General features: G+C 37.5%; 1 protein-coding gene and 1 long non-coding RNA gene across 3 annotated transcripts; one reads left to right on the forward strand and one right to left on the reverse strand.

Annotated features, from left to right (window-relative positions):
• Positions 1–103: 103 nt before the first annotated feature.
• LOC129436070 (uncharacterized) lies at positions 104–27314 on the reverse strand. Its single transcript, XR_012369807.1, has 3 exons — positions 26840–27314; positions 1462–1668; positions 104–1346 (listed from the first exon to the last, which is right to left on the reverse strand). It is a non-coding gene; the product is annotated as an uncharacterized lncRNA (long non-coding RNA).
• On the forward strand, positions 5627–20038 carry LOC141364243 (uncharacterized). Of its 2 annotated transcripts, XM_073868400.1 has the most exons (7): positions 5628–6257; positions 7328–7369; positions 10834–11036; positions 11697–11783; positions 12223–13212; positions 13311–13479; positions 19774–20038. In XM_073868400.1, exons 1-7 carry the CDS (start codon positions 6091–6093, stop codon positions 19901–19903), a joined length of 1788 nt encoding a protein of 595 aa, XP_073724501.1. In that variant the 5' UTR covers positions 5628–6090; the 3' UTR covers positions 19904–20038. The 2 variants fall into 2 exon arrangements, with proteins under 2 accessions (XP_073724502.1, XP_073724501.1); XM_073868401.1 differs by lacking the exon at positions 7328–7369 and having other exon boundaries at positions 5627–6257.
• Positions 27315–27729: the final 415 nt, after the last annotated feature.

Here is a 27729-nt window from a genome sequence, read left to right on the forward strand (position 1 = left end):
TACCCAAAACTGTAAATGAAATTCGTTACACACCTCTGGTTAAATCACCCTGTTAACAGACGCTCAAAATAACAGATGAGAAGATACCAACCACACAGTCGCTCTGACTGACACCTGCATTCATATAGTCACTGATTAGGTCACATGGCATCTTGCAGTCTGAACCGAGTCAAACAATGATTAAATTGCCAAAGATGAATTTTCATTATAAAGAAGATGGCAGATACACTACACCAAAATTGCCAACATGTAAACTTAATAATGCACAGCTAGGGCTTAACCATTATCCACGAGTGAACATGCTAAAGTTTTCCTAATATCAACGTCATTCCAATCATTAGTATACAGGATGATTAAAAAACAATGTTTACTGCCACAATTATATCAATAAATCAATACTCAAAAGAGGGTTCAGCTGAACCGTGTCCCAGCAAAGAAAGTCTTGATTGACAGGTGTGCATCGTTTAACCGTTTAGTAAAGGCGCGTCCGAGGATCCGACATGGGTCCGTTCAGGATCCGCTGTTTGACAGTAGAATTTACGGTGCGGCCAGAGGCGGAGCTGATCTTCTGTGCGGCTCCAAAACGAATGTGACAGTCACGCGGGTTTGGGGACTTGAACGCGGATACGCATAGGAGTCTCCTGCTGTGTGGGTGTTGACGTTTACGCAATAAGGACGGACATTGAAAACACCGCCCCCTTCTCACTTATGTAGAGAGAGGAGAGCGCAACACTCAACATGAGAGAGAAAAGGGGAGGCGCGCTGAGCGCTTGCAACAATTATTTAAGCAGTTTTTAACAGTAAAATATAAATGTAAATGGGAATCATGAAAAATCTATTAGTGGCAGCCAGTGTTGTTTCTGTGGGGGTGTGCCACAAGTAAATAAATGTATGGGAAAAACTGCCCCATATTTTGCACATGGAAATCTGCAATTTATGCTGTGAAAGTGCAGTGTATTTGAAAAAATGCACCCCCCACATAAATATGCGGACTTTGGCTGATAATGCTTTAAATCATGCGATCGCATAAATGCGTTTTTCTGTAAATAAAGGCCCGGTCTTTGAGGAATTACGGTAAGTAATTTCTGTATAAAATAAATCAATAAATCTTACAGAACTGGACAGATCTATGTCTTTTTGCATGGGGCGTATGTAGATGACAGCATGTCCTGTATTTTCTTTTAGAGTCTTAATTGTGTATCCTGTGCTTGGGCAAGGCAAAACCATCAGCTTCCTAGATCGGGTCATGCCTGATGGTTTTAAAATCTCAAATCCCCCACAGTCACCAAGTTTTGGATATGTAGTTAGTATGTAGTTTCTAAAATCTTCAGCATCATTTTCGTCACCTGTAAAAAGACCCAAAAGTAAAAAGGCAAGCAAAAATGAAGAAAATTGGCATTTGACCAATTCCTAAACATTTTACATAATTTATTACATTTGTTTATAAACAACCATACCCACCGAAAAATGTGACTTTTTTCTCTCCAAGTCCTGCAGCGTCCAGTTCCTCCTTTTCAAACTTTGTTGGTGTTACATATTGTGTCATGCTACTTAAGCAGCAGAACACTCTCGTGAAGCTACTGCGAGGTCTTGCAGAACGACTACGATGACTTGAAGATCTCCTGCTGGCTTCTGCTGCATAGTTTGTGAAAAGTCTATTAACTTCAACTGTAAATTTGAAAACAATGTTAGTGTAAACTTCGCCCATAACAATGGCATTTTGATTCTGATTGGTTGAGTTGAGTTCTAAGCCACAATAAAATATCCCGATTTGTAAAGGCTGACCGCATTACATAACCTAAATGAGAGTTTATTTACTTTAACCTAGCTACACATATGGAATATCCGTTTTATAAAAGTAATTAACAACGTGACCAGTGGCCCACTGCGTCTTAGGGGTTATTGCCTTAATAAAAAGGGTTTGTTTAAAGTGCATCTACTACACAGCAAAAAGTCCAGTGTTAAATTAACTCCCACAGAGTTGATTTCAACACTTTTTCAGAGTTTATATAGCTCCACACTCTCCGGAGTTAAAATAACACTTTCAAAATAGTTAAATATTTAACACTATTCCAGAGATCCTAATTTGACTCCAAAAATGTGTTAAAATAACACTCAAAATAGTTAAATATTTAACACCATTCCAGAGTTCTTAATTTGACTCCAAGAATGTGTTAAAATAACACTACACACTAAAAAATACGGGGTTGTTTTTAACCCAGGGTTGGGTAACTATAGGACAGAACACACCCCTGGGTCAAAATGACCCAAATAATGGGTTGTTTTAACCCAACTATTGGGTTGTTTCAACATGGTTAATTATCAACAACCCAGCAGTTGGGTCAAAACAACCCATTTTTTGGGTCATTTTAACCCAGAAGTGTGTTCTGTCCTATAGTTACCCAGCCCTGGGTTAAATATTTTTTAGAGTGTAAAGGGATACAGAAACTTCAGAATCTTCAGAGTTGCATGTTTAAGGTGGTTAGAATTAGTTTAAATCTGTACAGCCTCAAAAGATCTACAAAATAATGTTAAATAAACAACAGCACAAAAAATATTTGCCATTAACTTGTTTATTTGAAATTCTCACTGTGTAGTGCATTTTGAAGTTTTTAAAACATTACAAAAGAAGGTATGATATACAAACTTTCATCCGCAACACTGTAAGAACTTTGAATATCAAATGGTTTATAAAATTTAATCTCTGACAATTTCATAATACACCATTCGTCACTTCGTAGTACTCTGAATGCATGAAGATGTTCATAAAAATTCTCAGTGAATAGTTTGTTTACCAACAGATAAATGTCATTTTCAACCAAAAGTACATCACTTATTTGACAGAAGACTGGCATTTCACTTTCTATTGCACTGCACACCACAAGTCCAGCTCTGTATTCTACACCATCAACCTTAACCCAACTGGTTGAGAAAACATCTTTTGATATGAACATTTCAAGCATTTGATTGCCGACTTCATTCCCTATGGAAAATGATTTAATTGGCCCAAACTCATTATGTTTCAGGGTGAAGGTTTCCCAATGGTACGCAATGGCCATCTGATGCTTTTTAGCTAATGATTTTGTTATGTTTTTGAAATTTAAAAAAAAAATCTTTGAAACATCTTATGTTTGGCTTTGAACCTCATTGACCACATATATAATAAGGGGCCAATTTTCCTTATAGAAGAAGGGTAATGGATCATGAAATGATGTTTAGGAATCAATTTTTTATGTGGATACAAGTACTTGAATAGTTTGTGATGGTCAGCAATCAAGTGCTTCAAATACACGGTCAAACCTGAAGTGAGACAAGGTGAAAACACAATGTTCATTATTTGAAGTAACATTAGCAACAAACTCCAGTGTTTGTGTCCTGGAGGAACAATGTCTCCTAACAAAAGTGGTAGATTTTTCACAAGACATAATGTCTGAATGGAATTTAAACCAATTCCATTTCCAGCACTATCCAAAATAACCTTTGTGGGATGTTTTTTTCTTTCTAAAAATCCATAATCAAAAGAATAAATCCTTGAAAGTAAATCATCTTCAGATATAAAGTTTTGTGTGAGATGTCCAAAAAGCAATTTAATTTCATATTGAGCCACACCCTCAAGAAGGTCATGCATTATATCAAATGAGTAGTTATTGCTAACATGAAAGCAGTGCTGGGCAAGCTACTTGGAAAATGTAGTGAGCTAAGCTACCAGTTACTTCACATTAAATGAAGCTTCACTACACTGAAGCTACCCCCCTGGGAAATGTAGCAAGCTAAGCTACATCAGTAGTAGCTTGCTACATCCAAGCTACTTATTTATTTTTAACCAGTTTTTATTATGTAATTATTTATTCAGTTTCAATTTATCATTTTGGTAATTATAGGCAATACAAGCATAATGTAGACCTAGGTACTTCACATTTTGGGGCTGTTTGCTGGACTTATCCTACTCCCAGAATAAATTGCATGTTTGAGCTGCCTTTATTTAAAAACACCTGGCCCTGACATATCTTAACACAACGTGGGCCCGCAGGCAGCAGGTAGCCTGCACAGAGTCTGTGAGGTGCCCGCCAAAGCACATTCTATTAATAATTTCAATTGTAATATTTATTACATGTTTTTATATTAGCTTGGCTTGATGACATAACCCAATCAGAGGTAGAGCACGAGTCTTCACAGAATGCGAGTTTTGTGTGAATGAATGCTGCACAACTCGAAAATACGGAACAAACGACATCCTGTGTCGATTCAAATGACGCGCTTATTCTCAAGTTCAGGACGACTTCAAAAATGTTTGGAAAATTGTAGCTTGTGTGGAAGCTAGCGCACTACTTGGTCGAAAAAAGAGCTTAGCGACTGAAAAGCTATTTGATTTAAAAAGCAGCTAAGCTACCGCCAAGCTACTGAAAAATGTAGTTAAACTACTAGCTTCGCTACTTGTAGTGAAGCTACTGCCCGGCACTGCATGAAAGTACTTAAGTGTATTAATTGTGGAATTTCTTTTCAAACCATATAGTGATCTCAATTGTGGGTTTTCCTTGAGAGACTTGCAATGTATTTCAAATATTTCTTCTCCACGAAGAACCACCTTAGCATCATCCTCACTGTATACTGTTTGAGAATCATTCTTTTCAATTAAACAAAGGCGACAGAAATGATGGCTACTAAATGACTCATTAAAACCAAGAATTGAATGCATCCCTACACTGTAAAAAAAAACTGTAATTTTACGTAAATTTTACCGTTTTATTTTACAGATTTTCCACGTTTTTTGGAATACAGATAAAAACGGTAAAACTAAAGAAATATACTGCAAATTTACATATCTACTGTTAAATCACATGGAAAAACACGTCAATGTGTATACAACTGTAAAAAAAAGTCATTTTACGAAATTCTGCCGTTTTATTTTACAGATTTTCCACGTTTTTTTTAATACAGTCAAAAATGGTAAAACTACAGAAATAGACTGCAAATGTACATATCCAATGTAAAATCACATGAAAAACACGTCAAGTGCATAACACCCCCATTATTATTATTATTATTGATTTGATTTGATTTATTTATTTAAAAGGGACAACGCACATTAATCAACAAAAGGACAAAGTCCATAATGTAAATGTGCCAGATTTAGCCATACAGGCTAATTTTCATCTGCAGTCCCTAGATGATTATTATTATTATTATTATTTTTGAACATTTTTTCATTAAAAATTATTTATATACATTATAACATTACAATCGACATAGAATGTTGAGGATTCATAATTTATTAACTGTAATAATTTTTTTTCTTAATGAAATCATAAACAGACAGATCAGCATTTTCAATGTAGCCTATGGGAGGTCTGTGCTTATTCTAAACAGAGCTTCATTAACTTTTGAACCAAGGTGAATTAATGTCAGCTTAATTGTTTTTGGTTTATGAAATTGATATGTTGATTAAAACGTAACTAAACCCCTGGTCAGAGCCTGACTCCACCCACTGGCAATATTTGAAAAATGCAAGAAAAGTGGGCAGACAGAGGGGACGAACTAGTGTGTGGTGAAATCGTAGCAAGGGCTTGAATCTGCTTACGTACCGAGTTATTTTTTGGACCCAACATCCAATAGGAATGTTTAACTGCAGTAGCCACCGTTCAACCTGAAGAGGGCAGCACTCAGACGTGTTTACACCGTAGTATTGAAACACTTTATACCCAAATGTCAAAAAACTTACTAAAATCAATGAACAGCACTAATAAATCATTCTTACAGATCATTAACTAAAAAAAAGTTGGTTTAGGGTTTAGTTACCCTTTAAGATACGTTTATTTTTATGTTATTAATAAAATAAATTTTTGCATATGTATGTCCTCGCGTGTTTGCATAAAAGAACCGGTGAATCAGTGGTGAATTAGTTTTTGAACCGGTTCGTTGAAACGTCCTATCCGAAAGAATCAATTTGAGCAGAATCATTTTCCATTACTTATGCTATTGACCACATCTCCTTCCGCTTATCAAGTAGTTCTGCTCCGTTTAGTTTTTTGTTACGCATTTATTCCCTTAGTATCATTTGATAAAATTATATAATAACACGATTATATTTTAATGAAAAATATGAAGATTTTAAATGTTCAAACTGAACGAAGTCCCGCCCAGGCGCAAGGATACTTTACGTTCTCTAAGCACACAGTGAAGCAGCTGCGCGCGCGCATGAATCGCCCAACAACCTTCAGATCTCCCTTCAATCCTGGACGTGAGGAGAAAATAAACAGGTAAAAGTACATCTAATTTGGTCATTACTATATACTACTTCTATTTAAGATTTAGCACTTGCAATCTTTACGTTTATACATCGTTAAACCAGTGTGTGTTTTAAACTTGGGCGCTGACCAGTAAATGTAACGTTATTAACGTTAATTTAAAATCTTAATCGTTTGAGGTTTCATTCGACGGTAAGTTAAAGTGTAACGTTGGTTTTGTTATTTTTGTAAGATTTTATCCGAGCCTTAACCTTAGTAAATGTAAAAATGTGTATACATTTTTAAGTTTTTAAGTTTTGTTACCAAGCTAGTCAACGTTAACTGCGTTGTTGTCCCTGAGGAAAATCCCAAACAGACGTCGACGCATAGTTCAGTATGGTTGGCAAACAGTAACGTTAGACATTTATAAATGTACGTTATTTTGTCCATGGTTGAAAAAATTGGTTGTAGTTATTGATTCTGGAAATTGGAATAGTGAATATTGTCACCTAACGTTATATCAATCAAACTTCAACGCATGGTGCCATATTTTTAGTAAGATTTTATATAAATCATCGTTTGCGTCGTCTAAAAACTCAAAAATAATGTTTTCCCAGGCGAAGTGGGAAAAGTTCTGAGTTAAGAAACAGATTAATTAGGACCAGTCTAAACCCTTCGAGAGCCAGTTTGAACGTTATCATTTTTGTCGTCGGTACTTTTCCCAGTTTAAGCACTATTACGTCTGTATAATGAAAGTTTTACGTTAAGATATATTGACACTAAAATATATTATGTACAGCCAGGCCTGAGTGTCTGCATAGGATTTGGTTGGCATGTGCTGTTCTTCTATCCGTGTACCATAGGCACGTTCCAAGTATTTTCTGCAATTAGGGAAAAACCACAATTTAGGTTTTATGGCAGTTTTAATCCCTCTTCTAAATTAAACTCACTGATAGGGGTTCACAGATAGGGATCAGTACTATATATATATATATATATATATATATATATATATACTACTGTATATTTCTCAATATATTTTTTGTATTTTTGTAGATTTCCTAAGATGTCTTACATATTTACATGTTTTTTTCTTCCTACAGGTACGTGCTAGGAGCAGCTAAAATCAAGGTCAGATTGAAAGGGTGAGAGTTGCACAGTGTAAAGATGTTCACAGATTATACTTGCAGTAGTTGTGGTGTTTCTGTGAAAACTCTAAAAGGTTACGTAGAACATCAAGGGCTACACAGAAATGAGGCGCATCACCTGTTTGCATGTTGCATAGCAGGTTGCAAGTTACGTGTAAGAAATTACAATGCATTTAAAAGTCATGTTTACCGTCATCATCGCCAGTTATCTTCTGTGTCGCACTGCGAGTCTCTGCAGGGACCCTTTTCATGTCAAGTTACTAACTGTCAGGAACAGTTGATTGACCTTTCAGATCTTTTAGGTCACCTGAAATTTCATATATCGAAAAAAGAGGAGGTGCATTGTCCCTTTAAAAACTGTAAAAGCTCATTTTCAGTGAAATCGTCTTTCACGTCCCACCTATCTAGAAAGCACAAATACTCAACAGCTTTGCATGTCTCTGGTGCATACTGTCTTCCCTCATTTCCTAGTGGGTCTCAGTTTTCTGTTGCTGAAAGCCACTCAGATGATGTGGCAGATGATGATGGACCTGAAGAGGATATACTAGATCCTGCACAAATGCAAAGTTTATACATGAGAAATCTGTCCATGTTTTACATGAAGTTGCAAGCAAAGCACCTGATCCCTTCCTCCACAGTACAGTTAATCGTAGAAGAGATCAATAAACTCAGTGGATTGTGCCAGCAGTTCACAAAGAATCAACTCAAATCATCTCTTCAAGCAAAAACTAAACTCTCTGAGACCGAAATTGAAAATGTTTTGAAAACTCTAGATGACATGGATATTCATGGGTCATGCAGCTCTGCTATTTCCACAGAGTACAAGAGAAAACAGTATTTTGAGGAAAATTTTCCCTATGTGCATCCAAAATGCATTTTTTTGGGAACGGATGACAACAGAAAAGAGCGCCATGCCCAGTATATTCCCATAAAAGACACATTAACAGCTCTACTTAAAGATCCTGCTGTGTGGAAAGAATGTTGTACATCTAGGAATGAGAGTACACCTCTTATTTTAAGTGACATGTGTGAGGGATCAGTGTTCAAATCCAATCTATTGTTTTCTGAGCCAGGCATCACTTTAAAAGTGATCCTTTATCAGGATGCATTCGAGCTGGTTAATCCCCTTGGATCTGCAAAAAAAAACACAAGATGCTTGGGGTGTACTTTACTTTAGCAAACTTTGATCATTTTCATCGATCCAACATTGACAACATGCAGCTTTTGCTTTTGTGTCGAGAAGCAGATTTTAAAAAATTGGGCCATGACAAAGTGTTTTCTCCACTGATATCTGATCTTAGGGAACTGGAAACAAATGGATTGAACATACATGGAAATAATGTGAAGGCAACAGTCTTTTGCATCACAGGTGATAATTTGGGTTCTCATAATATTGGTGGTTTCACAGAAAATTTTAGTACATCTCAGTATTTCTGCAGATACTGTTATGTGACAAGAAGTGACCTAGACAATTTGGAGCACCATGCTCCCATCCGCAGAGTTCAAGATTACATTGACACTGTTGCAGAGCTGCAGAATGATGATGCACATGAAGTCAGAGGTTTGAAGTTTAACTCTGTCTTTAATTCTCTGGCTTTTTTCCATGTTTGCCAGCCAGGTCTGCCACCCTGTATTGGCCATGATTTGTTTGAGGGTGTAGTGGCATCCGACCTTGCCATTTACATCAAGTACTTTGTCAAGGTGAAGAAATTGTTCACATATTCAGAACTTAATCGTAGGATCAGGCAGTTTACATACCAAGGATCTGACCGTAATTCTACACCCTCTGATGTTTCTGAAAAGGGTGTAAAATTAGGTGGCCAGGCAACAGAAAGATCGCAAATACAGAGGATCCAGGTTGGCAACTTGTTGTCCAACTTAAAGAGGTAGTGGAGTTGATTTGTGCCCCCACAATATCAGAACCTCAGATTGCTTTGCTTAATGTTAAGATCTATGACTATCTAGAGGCAAGGAAAGAAATGTTTCCTGCACACAAACTGAAACCAAAGCATCATTTCCTCACTCACTACCCTGCATTGATCCTGAAATTTGGCCCACTAATACGGTTGTGGACAATGCGCTTTGAAAGCAAACACTCATACTTTAAAAGATGTGCACGAAGAACCCAAAATTTCAAAAATGTATGTCAGACACTTGCCAGGAACCACCAGCTTTTACAAGCATACCTTCATTCAGGGTCCTTTTTTGCACCCTTATTGGAGGTCAAAAACTCCACTCCTTTCCATGCAGAACTGTATAGTAATGCAGTGCGTGCTGCAGTAGGAACAACTTTGGACAATGAACACAATATTGTGGCATCTACAGAGTTAAAATGGAAAGGGACTCTGTATAAAAAGGGTTTTTTTCTGTGTCTAAGCCAAGGTGAGGCAATTGAATTCAGTCAAATTGAGCTCATGCTGGTAAAGGAAGAAAATGATGTGCACTTTATTGTTACTCCTCATGATGTGTTCTACTTGCCGGAGTTTGGACTGTATGAAGTGAAAGAGGCAAGGCAGAGCATGCAGTATTGGAAACCAGAGCTTAAACTGGATTATTATCCATTGCCTGTATATAAGCTTTTTGGGACAAAAGTCATTTCACTGAAACATAGCATTATTGACATAGAGTAAAGATAATGATAAAGAATGTAAGGTGAATACGCTAAGGGTGTCCAGTCCTGTTCCATGGATATCTGCCTATCTGCAGTGTTCAGATCTAACCATGAGTTGTTTCTGGTCATGGACTTTCGAGGTCCAGAAACACATCAATAAAGTAATCTAGGAGAATAGAGTGTTTTAACTAAATTTAGGAAGAAAAGCCAGTGAAAACTAAAGTACTTTTTGTTGTTTTATAAAATTCGAGGTTAAACTACTGGAGTCTGCTCGATATTTAATTGATGTCTTTATGGACCTTCAAAGTTCTAGTTGCTTTGACTGTCCACACCCTCCATGCTTGCAGATTTCATCAAGAAGGTCTTCATTTGTGTTCAGAAGATTAACGTCTTATAGGTTTGGAACAACAAGAGAGTTTATAATGAACCTTGATTAACTGCTTCAGTGTTTAGGTTGGAGCTGAACCTGCAGCTAGGCAAATTTCCTGGAACAGGACAGGGCAACTCGGTTAGAGTTCATCCAGAGAAATAGTACTTTTTTATCAATACTTCTATATTCAATATGCTTAAGTCCATACAATGTTTTAACATTTTGACTTAATCACAGCCAAATACCAAAAGTGAAGCCTAAGCACACCTTCATATCAGCAATGGTAATAAGAGTCCCCAAGTGTTGACTGGAAACAATAAACTGAATTGTTTAGGATATTTTATCCTTAGCTGCTGTAGGTGACTATATGTTAAGAGTCGAGCAGCTTTTTCTACTTGCATATTATTTGAGTTATGCATTATTTGAGTTAAGAACAGTGATCTGAGAAACCTTTGGTGTGTTTGTCTTGTCTCTTTTTAGTGTCATGGATGGAGGTAGTGCTCTTGCCTCTTTAATTAAATCAGCTCTTCCAAAAATGAGCCAACTTGAGCCTTTGCTGGAGGCACTGGAGGAATTAGGAGTCCAGAACTGTGAGGACATGACCTATATCCAGGAGAGTGACCTTCTTCATATACTGAAGCCAGTAGAAGCAAGGAAACTCCTGTCATGCTTCAAATCACCAAGTATGTGTTTGAGGTTGTATGTAAGATAGTTTTCAGTTTGTTCACTTCAAAAATTTAAGATATAGTTTACCCTAAAGTGAAAATTGTCATCATTTACTGACCTCCAAGTTATTCCAAACCTGTATAAATATAGTTGTTCTGCTGAACAAAAAGGAAGATATGTGAAAAAAAATCTAATGGAGAAAAATACAATTCAAGCCAAAGGTTGTTTGGTTACAAACATTTTTCCAAATATCTACATTTATACAGGTGTGAAACAACTTCAGGGTGAGTAAATGATAACATAATTTTCATTTTTGGAGGAACTTTCATTTTACAATCTTTCATTAATTACTCACTCTTGTTTCATTTAATTTCAACTCTTAATACTTTAATTCAGAACTTAAATGTAGATATTGTTAAAGAAGTCTGTGGTCTTTCTGTCCCTTCATTGACAGTACATGCAACTAACACTTAAAGTTCTAAAAAGGTAGTAAAGTCGTTAATGTAATCCCGAGGTTCCTGTTGTTTAAACAATAAACTAAAGTCATAGATTACATTAATTATGTCTGTACTGCCTTTCTGGGCATTGAAAGTGCTGTAAACTAAGGTCATTGTACTGAATTTGATTTACTCTATTACTAAATAAGCCATAAGTCTAATATTATGTTTTTTATTAAGGTCAAAGTAATGTGTCTGAAAGCTGTTCAAGCAGCCAGCTGTCTTCCAATAATGCCTGCGAAAGCTCTGCTGAAATCTCCTTTTCTGGTACGTACATGGTGCACTAAATGCCTTTAAAAGAATGTTAGCTCTATTTTATATCTAGTTCTAGTATTTCAGGAAAGTGTGAATTTTTTTTTCAAAATGTATTTATTATAAAAAAATTACATGAAGAATTGTAGGGAAAACATTTTATCCATCACACCTAAATTTCCTTTGTTGTGTGTTTTTCAATGATATACCCAACCTAAATTAATGTTCATACACTGTTTGACAAGTCATAATTTACCAGTAGACCATACTATATCATATTTAGTATTTAGTATCAATATTTAAATATGTGAGACTCTTCCAGCTGTGGCTTCTAGTGTATTGTATGTATGGATTAAAACTTTAAGCAACACCCCAAATTTTAAAGTGTGTGGAAAAATTGTTGCATAATTTCATAACAGCCCATGTTCTTTGTGTACTTTTGTACACTCTTTAGATACCTCCAGCTCAGCAACTTCAAATTTGGTATCAACATCAAATGTGGGTGCCACACCTCAACCCCCTGACAACAGTTGGCATTATAATTTTCAAGTTCCTTGGAAGAAGATCCCATCTGAGATCATCAGAAAACTGGAAACAGGGAAGCGGCCAAGAAAAAGTGAGAGACTTGAAATTATAAGACTGATAGTAAGTGAAATATTAGCAATATGTCCAACGCCTGGGAAGAAGCACATCACTGAGATTGCACGGAAGATGGCCAATGCATATCCTGGGGCGTTTAAAGATGTCATTGAAGGTGAAGTTGTAGGGAGTGGGTATGATTCAGTCACCAAACAGCTGATTAACAGAGTGGATAATGTGAGGAGAGGAAACACACCACTTTCTTTAAAGAGACAAGCAACTGGCAGCGTAGAAGACACTTTGTGCAGAAAGAAGAGACTAAACAGCTATGGGTGTAAAAACTGGCAACCGGCGCATCTACCAGCTAATGAAACACCTGACACCCAGAAATGTGTCCAAGAGGAAATGAAGAAAATGAATAAAGAAAGGTGCCATGACACCAAAACCATTGTGAATATGATGAGGGCCACCTTCTTCACCCAAAGACAAGACATCATTAATGGTGTTGACACTCTTGATTTGACGCAGGAGTGGCCATATTTATTTGAAACAGCTGGCATGATGGCTCACTTTAAAGAGTTAACTGGAATAGACATTGAGGACAAAGCTATCACAAATAAGTGTGCTAGGGTTGTGTCATACTTCAAATGCACTGACAAGACAGCGAAGATGCAGGACATCTTTAGGGAAATTGACAAATCAAGCAAGAATGTGGATGATGTCAGCACTGCAGGGTTTATTCTGCTAGTTCTCAAGTACTTCAGCGAGAGGGAGGACCAGATGTTCCATAAAGTGGATCAGACAACCTTGTCCTCTGAAGTGGACTGTGCCAAACTCCCAAGTACACCCTGCATAATTGTGTGTGGTATGTTTGAAAATGTTTAAAGTACAACTACTTCATATGTGCAGGTATTTAAGTTTGTCAGGGTTACTGATTCCTTTTTTTCTTATGCATTACAACAGGAACTTCCCCTTTGACCGCAGAGAACTTTATGTTTTCTGTCGATCAAATCATAGTTAACAGCCGCATCACCATCTTCAGCGATGCTCTGAAGTTGATGTTTGCATCTTACTACTGCCTGAACATTTCATACCCAGGAGATCAAGGAGCAACACTAGAGTTCATGCAAAGGTAAAAACAGCACACAGAATCATACACTTACCCTTATACACACATTCTCACTCTCACATACACTCAATTTCATGCATTCTCACATACAGTCTCTCACACACTTCCTTACTCTCACATACATATCCTCACATACCATATCTTCACTCTCATTTACACACACACACACACACACACACACACACACACACCTTCACTCTCATATACACATCTTCACTCTCATGTACACACTTTCACACGCACACATCTTCACTCTCATATACATACATTCACACGCACTCATCTTCACTCTCATATACATACCTTCACACGCACACATCTTCACTCTCATATACACACTTTCACACAGACACATCTTCACTCTCATATACACATCTTCACTCTCATATACACACTTTCACACACGCACACATCTTCACTTTCACATGCACACATCTTCACTCTCATGTACACACTTTCACACATGCACACATCTTCACTCTCATATACACATCTTCACTCTCATATACACACTTTCACACACGCACACATCTTCACTTTCACATGCACACATCTTCACTCTCATGTACACACTTTCACACACGCACACATCTTCACTCTCATATACACATCTTCACTCTCATATACACACTTTCACACACGCACACATATTCACTTTCACATGCACACATCTTCACTCTCATGTACACACTGTCACACACGCACACATCTTCACTTTCACATGCACACATCTTCACTCTCATATACACACTTTCACACACGCACACATCTTCACGTTCACATGCACACATCTTCACTCTCATATACACACTTTCACACACGCACACATCTTCACTCTCATATACACATCTTCACTCTCATATACACACTTTCACACACGCACACATCTTCACTTTCACATGCACACATCTTCACTCTCATGTACACACTTTCACACACGCACACATCTTCACTCTCATATACACATCTTCACTCTCATATACACACTTTCACACACGCACACATATTCACTTTCACATGCACACATCTTCACTCTCATGTACACACTGTCACACACGCACACATCTTCACTTTCACATGCACACATCTTCACTCTCATATACACACTTTCACACACGCACACATCTTCACGTTCACATGCACACATCTTCACTCTCATATACACACTTTCACACACGCACACATCTTCACTCTCATATACACATCTTCACTCTCATGTACACACTTTCACACACGCACACATCTTCACGTTCACATGCACACATCTTCACTCTCATATACACACTTTCACACACGCACACACACATCTTCACGTTCACATGCACACATCTTCACTCTCATGTACACACTTTCACACACGCACACATCTTCACGTTCACATGCACACATCTTCACTCTCATATACACACTTTCACACACGCACACATCTTCACTCTCATATACACATCTTCACTCTCATATACACACTTTCACACACGCACACATATTCACTTTCACATGCACACATCTTCACTCTCATATACACACTTTCACACACGCACACATCTTCACTCTCATATACACATCTTCACGTTCACATGCACACATCTTCACTCTCATATACACACTTTCACACACGCACACATCTTCACTCTCATATACACATCTTCACTCTCATATACACACTTTCACACACGCACACATATTCACTTTCACATGCACACATCTTCACTCTCATGTACACACTGTCACACACGCACACATCTTCACTTTCACATGCACACATCTTCACTCTCATATACACACTTTCACACACGCACACATCTTCACGTTCACATGCACACATCTTCACTCTCATATACACACTTTCACACACGCACACATCTTCACTCTCATATACACATCTTCACTCTCATATACACACTTTCACACACGCACACATCTTCACTTTCACATGCACACATCTTCACTCTCATGTACACACTTTCACACACGCACACATCTTCACTCTCATATACACATCTTCACTCTCATATACACACTTTCACACACGCACACATATTCACTTTCACATGCACACATCTTCACTCTCATGTACACACTGTCACACACGCACACATCTTCACTTTCACATGCACACATCTTCACTCTCATATACACACTTTCACACACGCACACATCTTCACGTTCACATGCACACATCTTCACTCTCATATACACACTTTCACACACGCACACATCTTCACTCTCATATACACATCTTCACTCTCATATACACACTTTCACACACGCACACATCTTCACTTTCACATGCACACATCTTCACTCTCATGTACACACTTTCACACACGCACACATCTTCACTCTCATATACACACTTTCACACACGCACACATCTTCACTCTCATATACACATCTTCACTCTCATGTACACACTTTCACACACGCACACATCTTCACGTTCACATGCACACATCTTCACTCTCATATACACACTTTCACACACGCACACACACATCTTCACGTTCACATGCACACATCTTCACTCTCATGTACACACTTTCACACACGCACACATCTTCACGTTCACATGCACACATCTTCACTCTCATATACACACTTTCACACACGCACACATCTTCACTCTCATATACACATCTTCACTCTCATATACACACTTTCACACACGCACACATCTTCACTTTCACACGGACACATCTTCACTCTCATATACACACTTTCACACACGCACACATCTTCACTTTCACATGCACACATCTTCACTCTCATATACACACTTTCACACACGCACACATCTTCACTCTCATATACACATCTTCACTCTCATATACACACTTTCACACACGCACACATATTCACTTTCACATGCACACATCTTCACTCTCATGTACACACTGTCACACACGCACACATCTTCACTTTCACATGCACACATCTTCACTCTCATATACACACTTTCACACACGCACACATCTTCACGTTCACATGCACACATCTTCACTCTCATATACACACTTTCACACACGCACACATCTTCACTCTCATATACACATCTTCACTCTCATATACACACTTTCACACACGCACACATCTTCACTTTCACATGCACACATCTTCACTCTCATGTACACACTTTCACACACGCACACATCTTCACTCTCATATACACATCTTCACTCTCATATACACACTTTCACACACGCACACATATTCACTTTCACATGCACACATCTTCACTCTCATATACACACTTTCACACACGCACACATCTTCACGTTCACATGCACACATCTTCACTCTCATATACACACTTTCACACACGCACACATCTTCACTCTCATATACACATCTTCACTCTCATATACACACTTTCACACACGCACACATCTTCTCTTTCACATGCACACATCTTCACTCTCATGTACACACTTTCACACGGACACATCTTCACTCTCATATACACACTTTCACACACGCACACATCTTCACTCTCATATACACATCTTCACTCTCATGTACACACTTTCACACACGCACACATCTTCACGTTCACATGCACACATCTTCACTCTCATATACACACTTTCACACACGCACACACACATCTTCACGTTCACATGCACACATCTTCACTCTCATGTACACACTTTCACACACGCACACATCTTCACGTTCACATGCACACATCTTCACTCTCATATACACACTTTCACACACGCACACATCTTCACTCTCATATACACATCTTCACTCTCATATACACACTTTCACACACGCACACATCTTCACTTTCACATGCACACATCTTCACTCTCATGTACACACTTTCACACACGCACACATCTTCACTTTCACATGCACACATCTTCACTCTCATATACACACTTTCACACACGCACACATCTTCACTCTCATATACACATCTTCACTCTCATGTACACACTTTCACACACGCACACATCTTCACGTTCACATGCACACATCTTCACTCTCATATACACACTTTCACACACGCACACACACATCTTCACGTTCACATGCACACATCTTCACTCTCATGTACACACTTTCACACACGCACACATCTTCACTTTCACATGCACACATCTTCACTCTCATATACACATCTTCACTCTCATATACACACTTACACACACGCACACATCTTCACTTTCACATGCACACATCTTCACTTTCACATGCACACATCTTCACTTTCACATGCACACATCTTCACTTTCACATGCACACATCTTCACTCTCATATACACACTTTCACACACGCACACATCTTCACTTTCACATGCACACATCTTCACTTTCACATGCACACATCTTCACTTTCACATGCACACATCTTCACTTTCACATGCACACATCTTCACTTTCACATGCACACATCTTCACTTTCACATGCACACATCTTCACTCTCATGTACACACTTTCACACACGCACACATCTTCACTCTCATATACACACTTTCACACACGCACACATCTTCACTCTCATATACACATCTTCACTCTCATGTACACACTTTCACACACGCACACATCTTCACGTTCACATGCACACATCTTCACTCTCATATACACACTTTCACACACGCACACACACATCTTCACGTTCACATGCACACATCTTCACTCTCATGTACACACTTTCACACACGCACACATCTTCACGTTCACATGCACACATCTTCACTCTCATATACACACTTTCACACACGCACACATCTTCACTCTCATATACACATCTTCACTCTCATATACACACTTTCACACACGCACACATCTTCACTTTCACATGCACACATCTTCACTCTCATGTACACACTTTCACACACGCACACATCTTCACTTTCACATGCACACATCTTCACTCTCATATACACACTTTCACACACGCACACATCTTCACTCTCATATACACATCTTCACTCTCATGTACACACTTTCACACACGCACACATCTTCACGTTCACATGCACACATCTTCACTCTCATATACACACTTTCACACACGCACACACACATCTTCACGTTCACATGCACACATCTTCACTCTCATATACACACTTTCACACACGCACACATCTTCACTTTCACATGCACACATCTTCACTCTCATATACACATCTTCACTCTCAGATACACACTTTCACACACGCACACATCTTCACTTTCACATGCACACATCTTCACTTTCACATGCACACATCTTCACTTTCACATGCACACATCTTCACTTTCACATGCACACATCTTCACTCTCATATACACACTTTCACACACGCACACATCTTCACTTTCACATGCACACATCTTCACTTTCACATGCACACATCTTCACTTTCACATGCACACATCTTCACTTTCACATGCACACATCTTCACTCTCATGTACACACTTTCACACACGCACACATCTTCACTTTCACATGCACACATCTTCACTCTCATATACACACTTTCACACACGCACACATCTTCACTCTCATATACACATCTTCACTCTCATGTACACACTTTCACACACGCACACATCTTCACGTTCACATGCACACATCTTCACTCTCATATACACACTTTCACACACGCACACACACATCTTCACGTTCACATGCACACATCTTCACTCTCATGTACACACTTTCACACACGCACACATCTTCACTTTCACATGCACACATCTTCACTCTCATATACACATCTTCACTCTCATATACACACTTACACACACGCACACATCTTCACTTTCACATGCACACATCTTCACTTTCACATGCACACATCTTCACTTTCACATGCACACATCTTCACTTTCACATGCACACATCTTCACTTTCACATGCACACATCTTCACTCTCATATACACACTTTCACACGGACACATCTTCACTCTCATATACACACTTTCACACACGCACACATCTTCACTCTAACACACACACACACACACACACACACACACACACACACACACACACACACACACACACACACACACACACACACACACACACATCCTCATTCTCAATTACACTCACTCACTCAGCTTCATATATACACACACACAAACACATATAACATTCGTACACTATAACTATTTTCTCATACCGTTTCAAACACATCCTCCTCTCACAAACATCTCTATGTTGCAATAGTCCACTACAAGCATGTCATGTGCAAATTCTTATTATTCTGCTTTATTTTTTTATATTTAAAGCATATGTTACAGTCCATGTTTTATCACTAACAATTATTTCTAAAAATTATTTCCATTCAACAGATGCATTTTTAAGATGAACCCCGATAAGGGATCAAAAGTGGAAAAGACCTCATCAAAAAAGCAACCGTCAGTGAGTCCAAAGGTTCTTTCACTTATTACCAAAATATCAGACTTTGAATGGATGGAGTAAACGTGTCAGATTTCTATCCAATTATTATTTCATGTGTCAGATTTCTATTCAATTATTATTTCATGTGCCATCTGTTGTCATGATGAATTCTATTCACTGTTCAGTTTTAAAAGGAAAATTTAATAATTACTTGTTTACCAAAATGCTATATTGTTGTAGTTTTAAATGTTCTTTCACTTATTACCAAAATTGCAGACTTTAAATGGATGGAGTAAACGTGTCAGATTTCTATCCAATTATTATTTCATGTGTCAGATTTCTATTCAATTATTATTTCATGTGTCATCTGTTGTCATGATGAATTCTATTCACTGTTCAGTTTTAAAAGGAAAATTTAATAATTACTTGTTTACCAAAATGCTATATTATTGTAGTTTTATATGTAACTGAATTTTAACTTTTAGACTTTTCTTTAAATTTAATACCACTACAGTTATGAACAATTATTTGTTATATATTGTAATATATATTTGTAATATTGTTGCAGTTGTAATGAATGTTATATTGATTTACAGTAATGAACAAACTGTTGCTATTGCCTACATTCTTTATACCCGTATATTGTTGCATTTTTGAACAAATGTTATTGGTATATTTGTGCAGATGATTAATAAATTTTTGAAATACATTTTGCATTTATGGCTGATTTATTCAAATTACAGCAGTGTTTACACTTTTAAGGGTTTTTACTTAACTTACACAATATTCAAGTAAAGTTCATTATTGAACGTGTTGAACACAAAACATTCAAAATACAGAAAATTAATGTAAAATTACAGAAAAAAAACTGTATTTTGTATTACGGAAAATTTCTGTAATTGCTTGTGCCCGTTATTTTACGGTATTTTTCCGGCACCCCAGCTGCCGGAATTTTACCGTTTTTTTACGGATTTTCCTTTTACATTGTAATGTAAAATTACAGAAAAATACTGTATTTTTGTATTAAGGAAAATGTCTGTAATTTATTGTGCCCGTTATTTTACGGTATTTTTCCGGCACCCTAGCTGCCGGAATTTTACCGTTTTTTTACGGATTTTTTTTTTACAGTGTAGATTATCACCAGTGATTTGTGCGATGGTGCCGTATATCTGCTCATCTGAGAATGGAAGACTTAATCCTTGGCTTTCAAGTATCTTTATATCATTTATCAACGGTTCCAGTATAACATCAAAACCGTACTTGCTTACCTCTTGTGTGTGAAAAAGTGCTAACAAATGAATGTTCATCAGAACAGAGTTAAATTTTGGGGGAAAGATTCTTACAATAAAATAAAGGCAGCCAATTTTGTGGATAGTACGTTTGGAGCCAAGGGGGTTAGCTGTTTCAAAATCATCATAGTATATTTGAATTTGTAATGCATGTCTTTTTGTTGTAAACAAAGGGTGGGATTTAAAATAACTTCCATCGCTAAAATCTGTAAAAGTGTCAGGCTCTGATCTACAATCTTTCCTTAGGAGATCACAAATGTCTGGATTTCTACACATGAATTTCAATGTTTCTAAAATTGGCACATATATAAAAGTATCCTTCACTGGTACTTGGTCATAAGTACCAGATTTCTTATTCAATTTGTTGTCATACCGCACACCTAGTGTTATCTCAACGGGCTCTACAACTCCCCACTTTTCTTTAAAGTATTTATTCTGTTTCCATTCTGTATTCAGATTTGTGAATGGGTTTTCAAATTTTTCAAAAGATTCCTTTATTACAGTTTTGTAGGGGTCATTTGTAGGCAAAGCAGAAAGTATGTTATGCTTTGCCTGCGAGTTAAGCTCATCTGTTAGTTCCTCTAAATCTCCCACAATTGAGGACACCAAACTGTTTGGAATCCCACTTGCTTGTATTTTGGCCACAATGGATTCACACAATCCTTTAGCTGAATTCTTAGTAAGCCCTGAATCATTGTTATCAGATAAAGCACTGGAACAAGGAGATAGATGCTGGGGATTCAAAACGTCCTCCAAAGCATAAGCTGAGCTTGCAACTGGCTCATTTGCGGAACATCCAACAGTTGAAGTTGGAGCAATCAGCTAAACACTGCTATGAACACTATTGAGGTGCTTACGAAAACCTGCATATGTTTGGAACTGATGCCTACAACCTTGCTGAGAACAAATTAATTTGAACTTATATCCAGGATAATAACTATGTTCACCTCTCAAATGTGAAATCAACCGTTGACTGTCTGGGTGCTCTTTTTGACAAATAAAACAGATCAGCATTATGTCAACATCATACTGCATGACTTTAAGTTAAGGTTACTGTCTGGTTAAGCAGTCTGGCTCTCAAATCTCTGGGAGACTCCTTCATTTTACCTATATCAATGTTATACACTGTTGTCTGCAGGAATGTGTAAAAGTTCATAAGTGCACTATCATAGCACAAATTGAACACAAAATGTGCCTTGAAAAGTTCATCAAAAGCTCCAAGGGAGCGGTTTGCCTGGCATGGGATGAGATGCTTATCCAAGACGATGTAGAAGCACTCAATCTTGCTTTTCTGGCGTCCAACAGCAAGGAGGTATGGATGCTGACGCTGGTTGTTGTTGAGGTGCTCCTCCAAACTGCAGCACGACTAAAGTGGAAAGGAACATTGAATATTAGACACAAACATAATGTCCAGTCATAGAAAACAACAATATAAAAGTGACTGTTCAAACAACTTCAGTCCTCCTGGTGATGGTGGAAGGAGATGTATCAGTAGAAGAAGGGATGCCATTTCCTGATCGTAGACTAGACACAAAATTCACACACACACACACACACACACACACACACACACACACACACACACACACACACACACACACACACACACACACACACAAAAACACATTAATAAATTAATTAATCTAAAACTTCAAATGAAATACTATCCTTAAGTTTGAAGGATAGTTCACCCAAAAATGAAAATTCTGTCATCATTTACTCACTCTCATGTTGTTACAATCCTGTATACACTCTAAAAACAAACAGTGCTATATAGCACCAAAAGTGGTTCTTTGCTCGTAACCATAGAAGAACCCTTTTTAGTGCCATATAGCACCGGTGAAGCACCTGTGTAGAACCAAATAGGGGCCATATAGCACCACATATGGTTCTACATAGCACTATTTGGTTCTACACAGGTGCTTCACTGGTGCTTTACCGGTGCTATATGGCACTAAAAACGGTTCTTCTATGATTACGAGCAAAGAACCACTTTTGGTGCTATATAGCACCGTTTGTTGTTCTGATGAACACAAAGGAAGATATTTTGAGAAATGTTTGTAACCAAACCGTTCGTGGAGCCAAATAACTTATAACTATAGTATTATTTTTTCCTACTATGGAAGTGAATGGGGTCTACGAACGGTTTAGTTACAAACATTTCTCAAAATATCTTCCTCTGTGTTCATCAGAACAAAGAAATGTATACAGGTTTGTAGCAACATGGAGGCGAGTAAATAATTACAGAATTTTCATTTTTGGGCGAACTATCCCTTTAAGAATAGACGGCATTTTAAACATTCACCTGGTTAATGTAGTCTTTTTAAAGGTTTTATGTAGTACAAGTTATTTATTTGTTATTAATCCGGAAACATCCAATCTCATAGGTTCTAAGTTTGATAATTTTAATATTTTTGTCATCAAAACAAAATACATTTCAACTGTAACTGCAAATATAGCAGATGTGTAAAAACAAGCATATCAAATACAACTTACTTGTTTCATGAAGGTCACTACTGTTAGGACATTCTGCTGAGAGCAACAACTGACTCAGGTCTGCTGTTGAAGTAAGTTGCTTGGCTTCTTTAATGACAGTTGGCCTGAAGAACGTGTCCCACTTCTGAAGTAGCCTGGAGGATGTCTCGGTGTCAAACAGGAGAGTGAAGTCTTGATCCACCTTTAAGATGATATTAAACTATAAACAATATTCTTAAATTGCGTGCTTTTGAAAACATGTTATTCCAAACTTACCAGGCCCTTTGTATCTAGGAATCTTGAGAAGGTGGAGAGGATATCAACACTAAAGCCTGAATCTTTAACAAGCTTTTGGCGATACTGAAATGTCTCTCTCATCTTTTGGAATATTAGGGACTTCTCTGTGATATGGCTGAGCAAAGAAATTGCCTCTTTGCAAGCATCCCCATCAAGATGCCCTTCACAATTAGTAGCCATTTGGCATTTTGGGCCTCCTGGAGAAGCATCATGAAGGTTGTCTAGTGGCAAAGATCCTCGTCTAATCTTCCTGTGGACTGTTTTCATGTATCCTGTGTTGCTTGCAGCATCAAAAAAGTGTTCCTTAAAAGAATCAAATGTTCTATGTCACAGATATCATAACATTGCAATTATAACGTGAAAGGGTCATGCAGACAATGACTTACAAGCCTTTCTTGGAATATGGATCTCTGAGGGAAGGGAACAGCATCACTATGCCAAGAGCGTACTGTTCTCTGATAGCTTTGGTAGGGAGTTGCCTAAGGGAAGATATAAAATTGGTCTTAATTAATACAATGGTCATGCAGTTATTTGTTTAAAAAAAATTAAAAAAATAAAAATACCCATGTGTATCAATCATGTGAGCCACCAGTATGTTGATCATTTGTCGTCTTGCGGCACCTGTAAGGGTTTCCGTTTCTTGATACTCCTGTAATACTGCTTCACCACCAGACTTCAACTTTAGAACATCCTCGACCAACTAAACATAAAAAAATATATAATAATGAACTAAAATAAAAAATGACCATGGTGATTCACTAATTACAAAAAAGCTATATTTTGGATCATTTTCATTTCTGGGGGAACAGTACTCACATAAACTCACATAAAATGCTTTGCTCTAACCTGTTTTGCAGACAGTGCAGGTGTGTCCTCTTTTCTTTGTCGCTTGTTAGGGACCTCATCTAAGAATACAGAAGATGCACTAGAACAGATTATAATGTCAGACGACTCAGAAATGCAAGACAAAGATTCTGAAAATTCTAAAGAATTAAAGTATTAAAATATTACAAATATTGTGATGCCCAGCACAAGAATCAGAACTAGACAATTTATCATATTTATCCTAAGTTGATTGATAACACGACTTCTTAAACATTCAATAAAGCTCACCATCATTTGAGAAAACAGTCAGCACCACATTGCCTTGTCCAATGAGATCGCTGAATATTTCTGCATCAACTTCAGTCCCTGTTGCATCCTTGTATCTAACTTTTGCATCAGGTGGCAAGTAAAATCCCTCAATGACTGAAAAAAAGATTTTTTTTTTTAGGTTGACACCCTTCCTTGCTTCACAACAAATGACTGATTTGAATTCATATATCTTTAGGATGCAAGCAAAATGTAAATATTAATTATTTTTCTTCCCCCCCCAATGTATCCCCTTCTACAGAGCATTATATGATAAAGGCAAATACAGAAATGAGGCAATAACACAATACACTGAATTTATCAGATATTAATCAAATTCTTAATTATTTTAAATGAGTAAAAAACCAACCTTTAGCATGAAATTGCATAGTCAAATCTCCCTTCAATGGAATCCAGCTTCACATACTTCTGCTGTTGCTTGTACTTGATCTGGACCAACATTTTACCTGGAACATGCAAAAGCATTTGGCATTGTAAATCGTTGTAAAAAAACAGCTGTATGGATGGATGCACGTTGTAATATCACAATTTACAGATGTGGAAGATCACGTTGCAAACGTGACCGTAGACTGCACCGTATATAACGTTATATATATGTTTTAAAGCGACGCGATGTATACCGTATATACCGTTTTAATAAATTCTGTAAATCATTTTAATTAATTTGAGGCCACGCTGTAATAATGTGATTCCTTGTTTTAGTTAAATCGAAACGCACGAGCGTAGTAAACTGTTGCCACCACGATGTACGTTAATGTAACGTAACTGAAGGCTGTTTCACGCGGTACGCGGCAACCGCAAGTGTTTAGTTCTTTTTCAATATAAGACATGCGGAAAGCGGCAAAACGGGGGCGGTTACAGAAGTGAAGCGGAGTTGGTCCACACGCCTTGCTCCTGCACCCAAAATCCTATTACTTTTAAGGACACGGCACTTCATGGCGCCGTTGAAGATACACACATTTGCACTAAATACTGCAAAAAACGCTTCTAATACAAGAGAAAAGCTGAAGCCGCGCGGCGGTTTTGCCGCGTACTGTGTGAAACGGCCTTAGGCTGTGTGTTTGCGTTCATTTCCACATTTTAATATATGTTTTTGCGCAGTGCTCCACAGCACATTATATTGTACATTCTGCTACTGAATGAGCACCAATAATAAATGTAAAAGTATGATTTAAGTTAACTCACCTTTCAAAGCCACACGAGGATAATGGCGGCGTCTTCATCTATTTCACCAGGGACGATCGGAAATGCGTGGGTGGAGTCTAATTACGTCTCTTTGGAGTTTTTTTAACACTGATGATCAACTCTGTGAAATAACTCCAACACCAAACACTATTTTACTCTGAATGTGTTAAAATTACTCTTTGGGTGTTGAAATCAACTCAGAAATGTTTAACACCGAAATTTTAACTCTCCAATTTTTGCTGTGTACCCCTTAGCGTTCCAATGTACCGTAGGAGGAACACAGCATTATTTGCGCGTGCTCTTTACATGACCGCCAAAAAAAACACGCGCCACTTCCACACGTGCGATGAAACCGGCATTAAAAAAAGCGCAAAAATAAAAAGGTGGCAAAGTAGCTTTGTTGAAAACATTTGTTTTGTACGCGCCTGTGCATGCGTGTGTGTGTGAGAGAGACGAACGTGAGGGATGTCTGACTAAAACTATATATTATATAAATTACACCATACCCGAGTGGTGCGACGCGACAAAATACCTCGTTATTTATCATGATATTGGCATATGTCAAGCGTGAACATAACGCATACAGGCAAACAACATTAATGGGAAAAAAAATTCTTACCGTCCACGGCGTTATGTCCTTGTGTTGTTCCAGACGGAGTTACTGTTCGATCTGGGACACTGGAGTGAGAACCACGGTCAACTTCACTGGCAAGTTGTCTTAAAATATTAGCAATGTCAGCCATGGTAAAATATTTTAAGCACACTATAAATTCCTCTCACGTGCAAGATATTAAAACGACGCCAAAAAGCTAATTAAAGCGAGATACGATGAATCTCTCACTGTCCAATGACCGTGCGTGTTACATCAACGAGTGAGGTTTGGCTATTCAAATAGAGGCGAAAGCTGATTGGTTGCCCCCATATGGCCACACGTGTGTACTGTCCAATGGCATTTTCTTACCTTATTGACAGTTGGCCAGAGAAAAGCATTTGGCAAAGCGAAAATGAAAAGCATTCGGCAAATAAAGAGATAAAAGCAATTGGCAAATGCTTTTTAAAAATGCAATTTAAAATGACCATTTAAATTATATATTAATGTTCTATTTTATTATTTTATTTTTTTACGTTTTAAATCATGAATTAAATAAAGAGTTTTAAAATTGTCTATTTATATTTCAATTTATAAAATGGTTTTCAAATTCACAGTTTTATTCAGATATTTAACTTCATTTTAAAGCATGAATTTAAAAAACATTTTTAAATATGTCTATTACTTTTTCAATTCAACAGTGTTTGATTTATTTCCATTTTTATGTTTGAATTATTAAATTGATTAATTGATTTCTTATTTCATTTTAAACCGTCACCATTTGTCCTCCATAGGACCCAAAGAGTCACAGAAAAGCTAAATAGAGAGGCTAAAACAAAAAGCAAATCGAGTAGCGAAAAGAATAAGTAAAACCTTTGGGAAAATGAAAACAAAAATGTTAAACGGAAATGCCCCAATTT

The sequence above is a fragment of the Misgurnus anguillicaudatus genome, chromosome 6 (genome assembly GCF_027580225.2).
Source record: "Misgurnus anguillicaudatus chromosome 6, ASM2758022v2, whole genome shotgun sequence".
Lineage (NCBI taxonomy): Eukaryota > Metazoa > Chordata > Actinopteri > Cypriniformes > Cobitidae > Misgurnus > Misgurnus anguillicaudatus.